This window comes from Sander lucioperca, chromosome 21, assembly GCF_008315115.2.
Source record: "Sander lucioperca isolate FBNREF2018 chromosome 21, SLUC_FBN_1.2, whole genome shotgun sequence".
In the NCBI taxonomy this organism is placed as follows: domain Eukaryota; kingdom Metazoa; phylum Chordata; class Actinopteri; order Perciformes; family Percidae; genus Sander; species Sander lucioperca.
The window spans coordinates 27,740,609-27,757,024 of NC_050193.1; the positions used below are offsets into that span (position 1 = coordinate 27,740,609).

Here is a 16,416-nt window from a genome sequence, read left to right on the forward strand (position 1 = left end):
GCGATCACTTCCCGCTGCCTCAAGATAGCAATACGCCCAGAATGCACCTGAACACACCTCCCTGTAAGACCAGCACGCCCATGGGCCACAGATGGGCGCAGGTGCATTTGTTATTTAAACGACGTGGGCGCTGGACGGGAAACTGACAACTGGGACGGTCTTAAACTAGCAAAGACACTTGGGTCGGGCTTTGCGCTGCGCCTTGTGATTGGTTTAAAGAAATGCCAATAAACCAGAGCATGTTTTTCTCCCATCCCAGAATGCTGTGTGGACTAGCCAGACCCTTCTCTGCAGCGCTGTGGAGGAAGGTCTGGCAATGCGAGACTAACTGTCACATGAACGACTCGCCTATTTCGTAGGATATTACACAAATTGTTGTGCATAAGTTTTCGTACGATATCATACGAACCTGTTCATGAGAATGCGTTGCAGGACAAATGCATAATAAACACTTATATCTGCTTACAAATACACTATAGTGTGTTATAAACTATTCATCAAATACTTATATACTGCTTGTAACTAAATTGTCTAACACTATGTAACACTCAATCTGGTGTCGGTAGAGCATTATGTACAGCAGTGGACGGCTCACACACCGGTGAAGGTGTTGATCGGCAGCGACAGGACTTTGTCCACATACTTGCTGAACAGCTGCTCTCGCTCCTGGCTCACACTGGACCAGACGCTGCATCCTGGGTTCAGGCACGGAGAGATTTCTACCCTGTAAAGAAACGACATCACATTGTTTCACACTTAACTCTCCTGTTGTCCTCGGGTCAAATTTTTCAAAAAGTTTCTATATCAGAAATTTGGGTTTCTTTCCACCAAATTGTCAAAAAAAATAACGTTGATGGTTCCGTACAATACTCTACACAAGTAAAAATAAATGATCAGTTCACTACTTTCATTGGATTAGAAAATAATAGATAAAAGAACATTGAAAAAAGTGACAAAAATGTCAGGAAAAGTGACAAAAATGTGGGAAAAAAACAACAAAAATGTCAAAAAAGGCAGAAAAAAATTGACAATAACGTTGGGAAAAGCTCCAAAAACGTCATGTTTTAGTGACAAAAAAAACCTAGAGAAAAGTGACAAATACATTGGGGAAAGGGACAAAAGTGACCATCATTTTAGATTTTGACCCAGAAAAAGAAAAAGTTGCATGGTCGATGAGAAGACAACACAAGTGTTAATTTGCTCAAGGTGTAGAGAAAATGTCAAAACAGAAACGTAGAGTAGAGACCTTTGAACGTCGTTGTATGTCCTGCGGGAGTCCCTGTCCACACACACGGAGAAAGTTCGATGCTCCATCGTCCTGAAGCTGATGTTCTGGGTTTGGATCACCTAAAATCAAAACAGAAAAGGTTTAGCAATAACTTAACTTAGCTTAACAATTTGCATTAAAGGTTCAGTTACAACACAAGCTACAAACTTAATAATAATGATTAAAGAGCCCCTATTATGCTTCTTTATTTGGATTTTTCCTATCTTTTAGTGTGTTATATAGTTTTTTGTGTGTATGTAATAGAAGTATAAAGTACAAAAAAACACGTTTCACTCGAAAGATAGAGCCAGAGCTCGATCTGAAATGAAGACAGATTCAGCAACTGCACGGCCTATTTCTCGCTTAAAATGTTTTCAGAAACACGTTTCAGTGAACTATCTTCGTAAAATATGAGATCGTATTCTGAACGAAGCCATTATACCTGGTTGAAAAATCCGGGAGCAGCCAGACCCATGTGATGCGTTTGTCCAATCAGCTGCCGGTTTTCATTTTTTGGGCGACAATGCAGATTAGCGCCACCTGCTGTTATGGAGACGTATTACGTCTCGCGCACGCGTAGAACGTACGCTCAAGTTGGCGTTGCTTGGGTGTGTTCCGAGGCACTTTTTTGACCAACTCGGGGAGGCAGTCGCCTTTCTGCCGAAGGTCGGCCGTCTGGTTGGTGTGTCAGAGCCATTAGAGCCCCTTTAAATAGGGAATAGTGAGTGAGTGAGTGAGGGGAACGGTTTCAAACACAGCTAGAGTGTTTCAGACAGAGGAGCTGCAGCAATGGGCAGTATGAGAAACATAATGTGTTTTTTGAACGTCAAAGCATGTAAACCTATTCTAGTAGACCCCAAGAGTACAAATATGATGCCGAAAAAGAGTATAATAGGGGCTCTTTAAAACAAATTTGCCTATATTCCTGAGCAGTAAGTAAATAACTTCTTACTGTGTTGTGTACTGGGTTCACACTGTCAAACCTGACAGTAAGATGATCCTCGCCTACACAAAGGGACAATGGCGATTCATTAAAATCCTTGCATCGTTGCATTCATTGCATCTGTCAACTAAATATAAATGCAAAAGGTTAACCTGATGTTACAGCAGCCGGCTCTGATGTAATCACCACGCCACACGTCATGGGCGCCTTTCCCTTTACAACTTCTCGTTTGCTTAAAGACATCTGTTGAGGATACAATAGTTAGTCCTGCTGATGCGAATGATAAATATAAAGCATAAATAATGACCTAATGCAAGGCAGCTTTTCTTGTATTGCACATTTCAGCAACAAGTCAAAGGGCTTTACATAAAACATTAAACAGCAGTTCAAAACAATCAAAAACATTTGAAAAGTGAAGAAAAGGTAGCACGTCTCAAGTTCCCAAGTCAAGGACGACAAAATACTGCCTTTCACTTCTTTCATTAGGCTAACATCACATTAAATCAACGCTTTATTGTAAAGGAGAAGGCTTTGTGCCAAAGTTTATTTATTGTTATGTGAGCCTAATTAAATAGGTGAAATGACAGTATTTTGTCCAGTGGTGGACAGGAACTAAGTACTCAAGTACTGTACTTAAAATGTACTTGTACTTTACTCAAGTCTTTTCTTTTCATGCTACTTTCTACTTCTACTCCGCTACATCTCAAGAGAATATAAAAACGGCTAAAACAGAACGAGAACAGATATTAAAATACAAGAATAAAAGTCACTGTGCAGTGTAAGAAATGAACAATTACGCTACTTTAAAAAAGGCAGCATCAAAAAGAAAAGTCTTTAGCCTTGATTTCAATAATAATAACTGTACCTTTGTGTAACTGACTGAGATGATCTCCCCAAAGACCACTGTTGACTTCCTTCGGCGTGCTGACCGCTCCTCTGTCAAAGACAACACCTCACTTTAAGTAACTATAATGTTAGCATGGTCATAGTCTATATCCACGATGTTCCACTACTGGGATTGTAGTATCCACACACACACACACACACACACACACACACACACACACACACACACACACACACACACACACACACACACACACACACACAGAAAGAGATTCAGAAACATACTTAAGAACCTTTCTTTAAGGTGTCTGAACTCTGGGATGTCGGCCTCCAGATGGGACACAAACACCTCCTCCACCACATCACAGCTGGAGCGGGTCATCTAAAAACACAAACTGTAGTCAGTCAAACCAGGAAGTGCATGTCTAGCGTCAACGAATACAGAAACACATTTAAATATATGTATGACCCTTGCAGAATTAAGATAAACTGCAGAGTCGGGTGATAATTCTCTGGGGATTCCTCAGAACTACAAGTGATCCTTTTTACACTACTCATGCTCATTTAAAGGTATAGTAAGTGATGGTAATCCAATACACGTTGTTGTCACATTCAGTGAACAACCCCTTGACGGTCATCTAGCTCTTTATTTTCTGTGTGCTAATACACAGCCCTGGCTGTGTAAATGGAAAACAAACAGAAAGGAGTGCACAAGACAACAACATTTTTCCAGCCAATCAGCATCAGGCGGCGTCAGTTGATGGGAAGGGGGGAGGGGGGGCGGTATGGTGGATACCCGAACCGAGCCCGTCGGGACCCGACGGTACCTGACAGGCCAGGCCGGGTTCGGACAGATATTTAGAAATTATGTTTATGTTTTCGGGCTCGGTCACATAAGGCACTGAACATTTTAAATTTAAAAAAAGCTTATTATGTAGGTGTGTGCCTGTGTTAACGTGAGCTTGTTCCCCCGTGTGAGCTGACGACCTCATCTGTTGACATTTCCGAATGCCTTCCTACAGCTGCTTAATAAAAGCTTTCCACACAAACAAACGTATGTGTCATTAGTATGAGAAAAAAACGAGATTTTAACTGTGTCGGGCTCGGGTCGGGCTCGGACATAAATATCATAATGCCTGTCGGGCTCGGGCCAGGTTCGGTCACGGCTCTGTCTAATGTGAATGTGCTGGCAGCCAGTATTTATCTGTCCGTGAATCTGGGGGGGCGGAGCTTCAACAATCTTTGCGCAGCATCGCTTAATGCACCTTTAATCAATTGTTAATATAAAGAATATGTGATTAGTGCAGTTTTAAGTAAAAGAGCACAATATATAAACACTGCATTATATGTGATAATTTGATATTTCTGCTGCCTATGTTGACATATGAAAACCCAACCTTACTCGGTGTCTTCGATATTTGCATGCATGTAAAGTTTAATATCTGTACCACTGTACCTTAACTGAATAGAGCGGCAGGTTAACTAGCTGCGTCCCACAGCGAAGGTAGTAACACAGGCTGTCCAGCAGGAAGAGACTTTGCTCCGCTGGCTCGCTGTGATTCGATTGCTGCAGTAGAGAGACATCACGGAAGGAAGAAGGTATGGACATGAACACGGTTAACATTATGTCGCTATGCGGATCAGCTGAGATTCCCGACTACACTGATGGGGTACCATCTGCAGTGGAGAACTAAAAGAGAAAAATACTGGAACCAAAAAAGTGAGTCGAGTTGAGCAGAGCTGTAGCATGCAGTGGAACAGTAGGTTTTACCAAGTCAAGTTTAAGACTTTTTAAGACCTTTTTAAGACCTTTATGAATGGAATTTAAGACCTACTGTATATCACGATGAGTCACGAGTTACAAAAGTACTTGCAAAGTAAATAGATGTATTCAAATTGAATAAAAGTGACACAGAGTAATAATAATCTGTACATATACCACTAATTATATTTGAACGAGCGAAAGAAAGAAATACAACCACAGAATTAAAAATATAAATTTCAATGAGCATTAGAGATAGTGTTACATTGACGTAGGAAAATTAAGACCTGTTTAAAATTATTTAAGACCTAGAACACAATACTTCAGTGAATTTAAGACTTTTTAAGGCCTAACATTTAGAAATTGTGGACTTTTTTAGACTTTTTAAGACCCAGAAAAAACCCTGTGGAAACACGGCATTAGTCTTGTTTAATCTACAGTTACCGTTTCAGCCAGTTGGGAGATTGCAGGTCCCAGACTGTTGATGTTGCTGTTGTACCATGGATCCACTCTTCCCAATAAGGAGGCGAGAGCCAGTCTGCCTTCATCCTGACATGGGGTATCCTATGAGGAAAAACAGCTGTTGCAGGGTCATAGAGTCTTCTACATTCATACCAGTCAGTCAGTATCGCTTTGAGTGTAGTCTGGATGAACAGAAGCACATTTTCCAGGATAATTGCCTGACATGCGGCATTTGATGTCCCTCACCTTCCGCTCTCGTTGTGTCGCCGTTCTCAAAACCCGTTCCACTTTGGTAAACAACAAACTTCGAAGCTAGCGAGCTACATGCTGAAAATGGCAAGTATTAAAGTAAATTTGGATTGTGCAACAAGGCAGGTTTGCTTGGTTCTTTCGGGGAATGATTGTGAAGATTAACAAAGAAAATGTTTACGGCATTACTCTCTAACTGGGACGTTTTGGGACCGATTGGTGGGATTGTTGTGGATGTACGCATGGTGATACACTGGTAAGAGCTAATGACGTTTAACCATGTATCCACCTAATTTAAATCGCTCACATTACTGTGTTGTGGGAACAGTTAACTTCATTTAATTTTGAATGTGGCATTTTTTTTGCAGGGTGCAAATGTTCCTTCCTGATTTTGCACAGCCACCGTTGCTGCGTCTGGAGCTTAGCGCTGCCCAGGACGATTGTGATTGGTTTAAAGAGCATTTTTTCCTCCTATCCCAGAATGAATCTGTGGTGTAGCCAGACTTTACTCCACAGCGCTGTGGAGATAGAGCTGGCAATGTGAGACTACCTAAGTCAATCAGTGTAACTTACAGCTGAACTGAGCGAAGGCTGCACATCAGTGACTGGGATGTAGTACAATCGTAGGTTCAGTTTCTTGGTCAAAATAAGATGTTTTGACTCTCTTTCTCTGTTGGGAAATACATGGACAACGAGTTTACTCATTCACAAGTGCACACACACAATGCAAATGCAGAAAAGGTTTGAGGAACATACACTACTTTGCTGTAACATCCATTGAAAGAAGATCCATTACAAACCAGCTGCTCACCGAATCGAGTAATACGCCCTGGCAAGTCTTCCCATCGCACGATCGTCTCCCAGTACCACGACCCGTGCTGTGTGATGCCTTGTGTCTTCTTTAATGACGGTAGAGCTTCCATGAACTTTGTTTATCTTCTCCTTCAGTAGGCTTATTTGATCTGATGGCTTCATGGACGCCTTAAAAGCATTTCTCCGTGTGAATGCCGGCACAGGGTTTGTGACTGGAGACTTCACTGTGTCATCAAAGTCACTGTCCTTCAGATCTCTCTGGATCCCACTGTCGTCAGAGCGAACTGAATCTCTTTTGTCCTTCTCTTCGTCATCAACACTAGCTGAGTTACAGGAACTCATGATGAAGTTTGCCAGCAGAGTCCCTTTAAGGTAAGGTATTTTTTATTATCCCCGAAGGGCAATTTGTGATACAGACAGCAACCAACACATACAAAGATTACAAAAGACAACAATTAAATAAAGATGAACTATTAAGCATGTATGGATATGTTTTTAAATCTGTTAGTTCTGCATCTATGAAGACGGGAGCAACTGAATGCCTGTGACAGAGCAACGCATTCTCATGAAGGGGTTCGTATGAGGTATCGTATGAAAACTTATGCACACCCATTCGTATAATATTCTACGAAATTAGGCGACTGCTGGCTGGTCACATGACACTGGTCAGGGGACGATCACACACAATGACGGTTAAGTTTAGTGGTGTTTAGAGTTAAATTTAGCCCTCAAAAGGTGGCTGTGAGACGGCTACAGAGCACCATGAGCTGCTGGTCATTTCAGCGCACATTACAGTTAGTTTAGCAGACAAAAAGTGAGCATCGTGCGGCGCCGACAGTTAAGCGTAGGCACCCAAACGACTAGTTAAGATTAGTAAAAAGGTCGTGGTTTGATCCAGGGATACGAACACGTGTTTCCTGGGTCAAAGTATTTTGTTTTCCCGGGGACACAAACTCCACTCTAGGGTTGAAAGTGCTGTGTTTTATGACCCACCCGTCAACCTTGACCTCCTGTTTATTACTTTTCTTAGCTATATGTACGAATGGTTCATGAGAACAGCCTGGACAGAGCGTGGTTGTTGTCTGCTGAAACTGACTCCGCCTTCTGAAAAACTCTCGCTTTAAAAGAATTGGAAAGATCTTTCAGAGTAGTGCCTGCAATTTTCCTGCACACTTTCACTATCCCCTGAAGTCGTTTTTTTGTCTTTTTGTTTGAGTAAACCATACCGACTTACAGTATGAAGGTAAAAGCAAGAAGCGATTCAATGAAACAACACTTAAACATTCTCATTAGAGTCGCATCCACGTTAAAACTCTTCTTCTAAGTTCTTCTAACTTCTAAGCTTACGAAATACAGGCGCTGGTTGGCGTTCTTACACACCGGGTCGACGTGATACACAAAGGTCAATTTTAATCCAAAACTTTGGGGAAACATTTAGTGTACGTGTAAGTGTAGTGGCAGCTTTTGTTTGGCTGACTCACATAGATCCTCTTTGTCTTTCCACAAGAGGAAGTTGATCTCTGGAAAGGGCATTGAAGTGCTGCACGCAGAACCGTGATCTAGCTTGGTTCCTTTTGAGAAATCAAGGTAAAGGTAACATATCAATCTTGTCACAATCTCGGCTGCCACCAATCTGTGCTACAACAGCATTGTGCAGAACACACACCTTCTTTAGAGACAGTCACGATGTCTCTGTATATGTGTTGTAGTTTGTTCAGATAGTTTGCACGACCACTTGCACCATGCTTCAAACTCTTCTCCACGGCTAGAACCACTTCCTGGAAATATTTCTCTACCATATGTTCCTGAGCCTGAAAGACAGAAAAGACACATGGTCTGATTTAAAAAAAAAAAAACAACAAGGAAAAATACTGAATACAGATGAAAGTACAAAGTACAGCAGTTATTTGGGCATAAGCCAAAAATATTGGAGTTAAGGGATCACCAAAGCTATCATTATTCATGAGGGCTACATGAATGTCTGTACCAAATTTCATGCTAATTTATTCCATAGTTGTTGAGACATTTCACAAGACCAAAAATGTCCCCCTCATTGGGCACTAGAGGTAAAATCAGGCGAGCACCAAACCAAAAGGATCCCTCTTCTGGGAATCATGAATGTCTGTAAAAAAAATGTTAAGATAAGTTAAAAAATGTACATACTGGTTGTGTCAGATGTAAGGTTAGGGGATCACTGAAGTTATTAGGACTCATCCTCTCTGGGGACCATGAATATATGTTCTAAATTGTAATGACAGTTCATTCATGTCCAATAGTTGTTAAGACATTTTAGTCTGGAAGAGATCAACCGACAGTGGCCATCAGCACCAGATACCGACGCACAAATCACCCTTCAGCGTCTGTATGGAACACACCGGGCATAGCAGCAGCTTGACCGCGGCGCTGTAAGATGATGTAATATGAAGAGTGATAATGGTAGGGAGTAGTATTAAAGATTGAAACTCTGCATAAGGATGGTTATCTGGTATATCTGATTATATGGTTGGTTGGGGTGGTGGATGGGTCAAATAACACAGGACTTTCACCCAGGAGACCAGGGTTTGTGTCCCGTTCTTGTCCTGTGTGTCACTTAAACATACATTTTGTAACCCCACCCACAATCTTTTCCTAACCCTAACTAAGGGTTTTACCCAGTATGTTGAAAAATTATGCCAAATCAGTCACAAGAGCCCAGAGCGTCAAATATCTCCGCGGATGGGATTACATTGGAATTAGTTGAAAGCCCCCTGCGTCTGAACGAGACGCTTAACGACACTTTTTGTGTCGGTAACTAACACCAAAAGGCACGGACCGAGAGTCTGTTTTTGGCACGCTGGGAGTGAGACTGTGTTGACCCAGGAGACCAGGGTTAGTGTCTCTTTTGTGTCCCATTTGTGTCCTGTGTCAATTAAACGTACACCTTTGACCCCACCAACGATCTTCCTAACCCTAACTACTTTTACCCTGCACGTTGAAAAATGACGCCAAGGGGTCCTGATCAAGTACACTGAAAACGAAGCCAAAGGGATACCCACAGCGTTAAAACGTGAAGCCAAGGGGGGCTCTTAACAAGCACGTTGAAAAATGAAGCCAAGGTAAATTTGCTTGCCTCCAGAGCCTGAGCCAGTCTGGAGCTATTGCAGGTCGTCCCCAGGCCCATCTTCAGCACACGTAGCACCACATTTTTCTCCACGGTTGATGTGTCCCTGGTAAAGCTGCTGGACGCCTCCAAGTGTGCTCTTACTGCTGCTTCCAGTGGAGCAGAAAACACAGCAGGGTCAGCAAGCACAAACACCCTGGAGGAAACGAGCAAACAGAGAAGGAATAATAGTTTTATTGAAATAGTTTATTAAGTGTTAAACTCCCCAGTTTAATTACAAGTTGGTTGTTGTTGTGATATCAGTCTTTAGTGAAGTGGGCGGGGTTGGCTGATGGACAGGGTCGGACTAACACGTCGCATGAGGGGGTGTGGTGTTGTTGATCTGATTTAACCCAGCCTTGCAGGTGTGTGGAGATGGATTGTGGAATTGATTGAGGAAGCAGAGGTGGAGAGCCTCAAGAGGACGGACGCTACAGTCCACACACGCTGAAGACAAACATTTTGCTTTTTTTATTGAAGAGGCGTTTTCTTGTTTCCCACAACACGACTTTTAGTAAATACATCTTTTACAACCTGAACTACAACGTGGAGAGCGGGCTCGCGGAGCAACAAAGGACGCTGGAAAGCAGACCCGGAGCGGAGGTCACTCAAGTAGGCGTGGTCACCGAAGCAAGCAGGCCCAGCTCCGGAGCGTGAATTAAAACAGCGGCTGGGTGAGTCAGTTTAACACAGCACAACACCTCGTAGGTAGGAAAGTAGACACTCATTTAGGCCAGTTTTGGTGTTACTCTCATATTAAATGCATCACACATGGAAAAGAAGAAAATACTATTAATGTTACATACTAGGTTAGCCTTTAGTACCTGTTTTTCTTATTTATTTAACGAGCCCAGGTTAGCTTTAGCCTTGTAACAGTTGTCATTCAAATTATTTACTCACTTTTCCTTCAAGGTGAAAGGCTCTTTCTGCAAGTTTTGCTCCGCAGTGACTGTCCTCTGATATAAAGAGCCTGTTAAAGGAAGAATTAGTCTGTGAAAAGTGTTTATTTTACAGCATCATTGTGTGCAGCTTCTGTAAATGTGTGCATTGATGGATGATACCTGGTGTGGTCATTTCCATCTTGATGCTCCTCAGAGTGCTCAGGGCCACAGCAGAGTAAGGACGTGGTAATATCAGCAGCTTCATCAAACACTCGTACACCGTCTGGTAAACACTAGTAGGAATCATGACACCTGACTGGAAAGATACAGAAACAGCGAAACGTATTAAATTACGTATTAAATTACGTATTAAATTACGTTTACCTTTTATATTTTCATCCTCTTTCCTCATCGTCAGATTTTCTTCCCACGTAACGTCAGAATCAGAAAAAGGATTTATTGCAAAGTAAGTTGAAACTATCGTCCCCCAAAAAAATGCTCAAATAGGTCGTTTGTTCAAGCAGTAACTATGACTCATACTTACGTTAGTGGCGGCGCCCTCTAGGGGCCGTAGTAATTATGACGGGAGCAAAGCACAAAGTGAGGTGACGAAGTAGACGAGCACGAAAATGTCAACATAAAGAGGCAGGTTGGGGTGAAGGATGGGTCAAACAACCACAAGACTTTCAAGGAGAGCAGAGTTCGAGTACTGTTAGAAAGTAAAAGTAAATGGCGAGTTGTTTTTTTTTAACTTTACGAATGTCGCGTTCGGCTTCACATGCGTAACAGGAAGTGAAGTAACGTTTTAACGATTTAAACCACAATCCTTTTCTAAACTTAACTTAGTAGTTTTTGTGCTTAAACATAACCAAACTGTGAGGGATTCACAATGTTAAAGACATGTTTAAATCACGACTTTTACGTTTAGAATGAGCAAAGATGTTGAGGAATGTGCAAAAGTTTAGAATATCCAGTTTTTGCAATGTGCGGGTAAATAGTCCAGGATGTAAGTTAAAGTGCTCATATTATGCTTTTTGGCTTTTTTCCTTTTCCTTTATTGTGTTATACATCTTGTTTGTGCACGTTATAGTTTTACAAAGTGAAAAAGCCCAAAGTCCACCCCAAAGGGACTTACCATCTCCAACAGAAAACACTGTTCACAAACTGCTCCAAACAGCTCTATTGTAGTCCAGCCTTTACTTCAGAGACAAACGTGGTCACTTTGGAACACACGTTATAATGCTCGCCTAGCTGCTAGCATGGCACGCCCTCATACTCTGCTTCTGACTGGCTAGTAGTCCTTACCTAGGTACTGTCAGTGCACGCCCTCATACTCTGCTTCTGACTGGCTAGTAGTCCTTACCTAGGTACTGTCAGGGCACGCCCTCATACTCTGCTCCTGACTGGCTAGTAGTCCTTACCTAGCTACTGTCAGGGCCCTCATACTCTGCTTCTGACTGGCTAGTAGTCCTTACCTAGGTACTGTCAGGACACGCCCTCATACTCTGCTTCTGCCTGGCTAGTAGTCCTTACCTAGCTACTGAGCATGTGCGACTCCCAACAAAGATGTTACAGCAGTGAGAGGTCTCACTCTGTAGCTAAAACAGAGAGGTCAACACACAGGGTGAAAAGAGGAGCTGCAGCAATGTGTAGTACAACAAAAATATGGTGTTTTTTTAAAATTAAACCATGTAAACCTATTCTGATATAACCTCTAAATACAATTATGAACCTGAAAATGAGCATAATATGAGCACTTTAATATAACGTGTCGTGTGTAGGGGGGAGGTTAAGAGTCTGACGGTGGGAATCCCGACCCGTGTTAATGATGCTTCTTCTGCATCTATTTACAACTGTAAAAAGCTTTCCACTGTTATAAAGTTTACATAAACGACACGTTGTCAATTAGAGTCACACAGGTGTGTGTTTGTCTTACCTGAATAACTGCATAGTAGAGAGTGTGCAGCACTGGGATGATATGCGTGTAGGATCTTTTTGTATGATTCTGTATTACAAAGTAGTTGTCAAACAAAAGGTTACAGTTAATCAATCAACATTTATTTATATAGCACTCTACAGAAACCAGCAGGTATCCAAAGTGCTTCACATCAGAAAACAAGAATAAAACAACATATCATACAACAAAAGAATGACACATAGAAAACAGTAAAATCTGAAAAGGTTACATAGAAACAGGAAGAGGAGAGGGAAATTGTCACATCACTACTACTTATTAAAAGTAGTTAAGTTGATTAGCTTTTGCAAATATCCTTTTTCTGAATTAAAAAACTCTTTGTCTACAAAGAGAGAAACACACAAGCTTTTTAAATTCAGCTTTGAAATGTGAAACAAAGTTGAAAGAGCAAACCTTGCTAGCCCTCTTCCGCTTCTGGTCCAGCTCTTTGACCAGAATCTGGATCAGTGAAGCGCTGCAGGATGGATGGGCCTCCAGCTTCTTCTGAAGACTCCATCGAAGCACTCCTGTAGAGCGGACAGAGCTTTATATTCGACTGTGCACATTACACAGTGTGTTCGCTGAATCAATTTTGCAATGAATCTTGGGGCATGCAGTCCAGTGTTGATAATTTCATTTTTTTTTCAAATAATTTTGAATAAAGCTGCAGTGGGTAGAAAACAAAAAACAGCAGAAATGGAAGTAGAGTGAGATCTCTTCCTGCAGCTCTCCCTCTCCCCTCTCTGTCGCACGGCAGTGCATGCACAGAACAGCCAATAGGAACGCTCTCTCTCTCTGAAATGGCCTGTGATTGGCCAAAGTCTCCCGTCACGGGCTAGATTATCTAAAGCCTAAAAACAGATCCAAGTCTAGTTTTCTCTCAGACCACTTGAATTACAATATGCTGAAAGATTATTACGGAATTTTTGCCTACCACAGCTTTAATCAAAAAAGAATGCAATAAAGTCGTGAGGTCATGAAGCCACACAAGCTTTTGAAGGAAAACATAATTCATTTTACATTTACATTATGTGCTAAACAAAATGATGCAGATTTTCTGTTTAATTCTGTAAAATATTAAAGGAATTGTTTAAAGTGCCCATATTGTGAAAAAATCACTTTTTCTGGGATTTGGGGTGTTATTTTGTGTCTCTGGTGCTTCCACACACATACAAACTTTGAAAAAAATCCATCCATGCTGTTTAGAGTGAGATACGGTTTCTGAATGTGTCCTGCCTTCAGTCTCTGGGTGAGCTGGTCAAAATCGGCACGGCTTGTGACGTCACAAGCCGAAACGAGCAGGCTAACCGCAACCATTAGCTCGTAGCGTTAGCATGCTAATGCTATGGCTAACGCTAGCATGCTAACGCTAGCATGCTACCTCGTTCTCAATAGCAAAGCACTGCTACAACACACACAAGTTCACCATAATCTACAAAAGAACTACTTACATGTGCGCCCTCATTTAGAAGTCTCCCAGCTAATCCTGCCTTGTAACTGACCGAAGTTGTAGAAACAGCCTTTCTTTTACTGTCTATGGAGCTAGCTAGCTGACATGATCTACATCTGAGCTACTGGGCATGTGCAGTGCAATCAAAGATAGTACAGAAGAAGAAGAAGAAGAAAAGAGGTCTCACTCTGTAGCTAAAACAGAGACCAGCTGAAAAGAGGATCTGCAGCAGTGAGAGAGAGCGGTGCAGTACAACAACAATATGGTGTTTTTTGAAAATTAAACCATGTAAACCTATTCTGGTACAACCTTAAAATACAATTATGAACCTGAAAATGAGCATAATATGGCTGCTTTAACATTTTGGGGAAATAAGCTTATTTGCGTTCTTGTTGAGAGAGATGAAGTACTACTCTCATGTCTGCCCATTGAGTATAAGGCTACAGCCAGCAGATTGTTAGCTTAGCTTAGCATAAAGACTGAAAACAGGGGTCAACAGTTGGCCAAACTCTGTCCAAGGGTGACAAAATCCACAGATTAATAGTGAGCTTTAGTTTTTTAACTTCCATTTCCCCTTATTTCCTTTCTTTATGCCATGCTAATATAACCCTTATATTAACTGCAAAGACATGATAATCTAAATAATGATTAATCATTACTAAATTTTGGTTTCATTTAAACTCATTTGCCTTTAAAGCTATAGTGCGTAGTTTCTGCCACCCCCATGAGGACTTCTAAGTAATGACAACAAAACTGTCGGCGCGTCCACATGATACAAGCCTTCTGTGATCGGGCACCGCCCCTCCTCCCTCCCCCCTCCTCCACGCAGCTGCTAGTAGCCAAGAAGGACACGGAGGATTCAAAAACATGATGGACTCTTCAGAAGATGTAATAATCTTCACTCAAGCTTCTGCGCAGGAAAGTCACCGGACGCCACAATCTTCTGAACATAGTCATACTGAGAAATACAGACAGAGTTGTGTGAAGCTGATGGTCTTAATTAGCTTTGTAGCAACTCATTTGGCAATGGCTTGAATGTAACGGACATTCATTAATATCAAAGGTTACGCACTAAAGCTAACTAAAAGTGCTTTATACTCCCTCAGTTGTACCATTCTGTGAATTTCTTCGGCTGCTCATGTCTTTGAGAAGAGCCTTGACGTTGTTGTGCAGGCTGAACTCCACCGTCGAGAGATCCACATCGGCTAAAAAAGAAGATCATGCATGTTGTTATTGTTATTGTACAACCACAGTCATGTTTACATTCTGCTACTCCAGGCTTCAACCGGCTAAACAAGGTTGTGTCGCACAGTCATTTCAGTAACACTTTGTCAAATTCTCGTAATCAGGGCAACATGGAATCTGCAGAATTTTCCGCAGAATTTAAAATTAAATTAAAAAGCAGGCCCATATATAGAGGCTCAGTCCGCGGGTTCAATTCCAACCTGCAGCACTTTCCAGCAGGTCATTCCTCCTCTCTCTCTCCTCTTTCATGTCGAAGCCGTCACAAAAATAAAGGCCTACATGCCAAAAAAACTATCTTTAAAAAAGTAAATAAAAAAACTCTGAATGTTAACACATCTCCAGCCCAAGCAGAAAAACCCAATACATTCTGCAGATATTCATTCTGTATCGCAGCTAAAAACTGTAAAAAAAAAAAAAAAAAAAATTCCACATATTCTGTTTGGGTTCTGGTCATAAGACATCTCAAACAATGCTTACTTTGTAATAAAAGTGTTAGAATTTAGCGAAAGGCACCTAATGACAACAGTCATAAACATTCATAAAGACTCCTTTGTGTTCATGAAAGGTGGTATGTCATCACGGTTATGGCTGTGTCATGTCAGTCCCACACACCCTCTTTCAAAACTAGTGTAACCATAATTTCAAACGCTCCTCGTAAACACTCACCAACAGAATCAACCATCTCTTCTGCTTTTCAGACTCTCAGAACACAAGCTCCCAACCAGAGCAAACCAGGAAAGCTGAAAGAAAATCTGCCATAGTCACGCCATGACAGGATTGCATCTGTCCCTTCATAAATGTCCTCCACTGCTGCTACTTTTAAGGGAAATGAAATACAATAATAATGGCATGTAATATGTGAGTGAGACAGGCGTGTGACTCATAGGAGGAAGTTCAGGAGAGCCAGTCACTGTCTACACTGTGAGAACAAAGAATCAACAAAACTGACTGAAGTAGGATTTTATTACAATTGTGTGACACATTAAAACACAATGAAACATACTTTATGTTTTCATAGCTATCGCTTCAAACATAAATAGCTTATTTTACAACATTCTAAAATGAACAAAAAAGGTTTTTTTTCCGTCAACAGATGGATCAACATAACATACACAGCAGTCATAATTAAGTATTCCGTGTCATGCTGCTGACAGCAGATAATTGACTTAAGCCCTGCTCTACAGATAGAGCATTTATCTTTTGAACTGTCAATCAAAGATGTGATAAGATGAAAGGAAAACATTCCTCTAAACACACAAACACACACTCTTTCCTTCCCATCACAATGTGACACACCTTGACATCAGCTACAGGACAAACCTGAAATACAGTACATGATGTCAATAACCGTCACCCTTAGAATGAGCACTGCGCCTAGTTTTTATTATACTAATAAAGTGTTTTT

At 41.4% G+C, this 16,416-nt stretch overlaps 1 protein-coding gene across 4 annotated transcripts; it reads right to left on the reverse strand.

Moving 5' to 3' along the window:
• Window positions 1-374: 374 nt before the first annotated feature.
• pik3r6b (phosphoinositide-3-kinase, regulatory subunit 6b) lies at window positions 375-15,859 on the reverse strand. 4 transcript variants are annotated; one of them, XM_031320974.2, is made up of 19 exons: window positions 15,678-15,858; window positions 14,879-14,971; window positions 12,731-12,843; window positions 12,299-12,367; window positions 10,543-10,678; window positions 10,382-10,451; window positions 9,452-9,638; window positions 8,009-8,153; window positions 7,824-7,913; window positions 6,341-6,707; window positions 6,103-6,199; window positions 5,263-5,382; window positions 4,513-4,623; window positions 3,342-3,438; window positions 3,076-3,146; window positions 2,363-2,453; window positions 2,220-2,272; window positions 1,247-1,347; window positions 375-724 (listed from the first exon to the last, which is right to left on the reverse strand). In XM_031320974.2, the coding sequence occupies exons 1-19, from the start codon at window positions 15,691-15,693 to the stop codon at window positions 592-594; spliced, it is 2,160 nt and encodes a 719-aa protein (XP_031176834.1). In that variant the 5' UTR covers window positions 15,694-15,858; the 3' UTR covers window positions 375-591. The 4 variants fall into 4 exon arrangements, with proteins under 4 accessions (XP_031176834.1, XP_031176833.1, XP_031176835.1 ...); XM_031320973.2 differs by lacking the exon at window positions 2,220-2,272; XM_031320975.2 differs by lacking the exon at window positions 375-724 and having other exon boundaries at window positions 1,258-1,347; window positions 3,350-3,438.
• Window positions 15,860-16,416: the final 557 nt, after the last annotated feature.

What these genes read in the sequence shown, in the direction of transcription:
- pik3r6b (XM_031320973.2), bottom strand. An exon ending in TCTCAGTCAGTTACACAAAG is followed by an intron (nt 2,454 to 3,075) that starts GTACAGTTATTA and finishes TATCCTCAACAG; the next exon opens with ATGTCTTTAAGCAAACGAGA. An exon ending in GCCGGCTGCTGTAACATCAG is followed by an intron (nt 1,348 to 2,362) that starts GTTAACCTTTTG and finishes TTTTGATTTTAG; the next exon opens with GTGATCCAAACCCAGAACAT.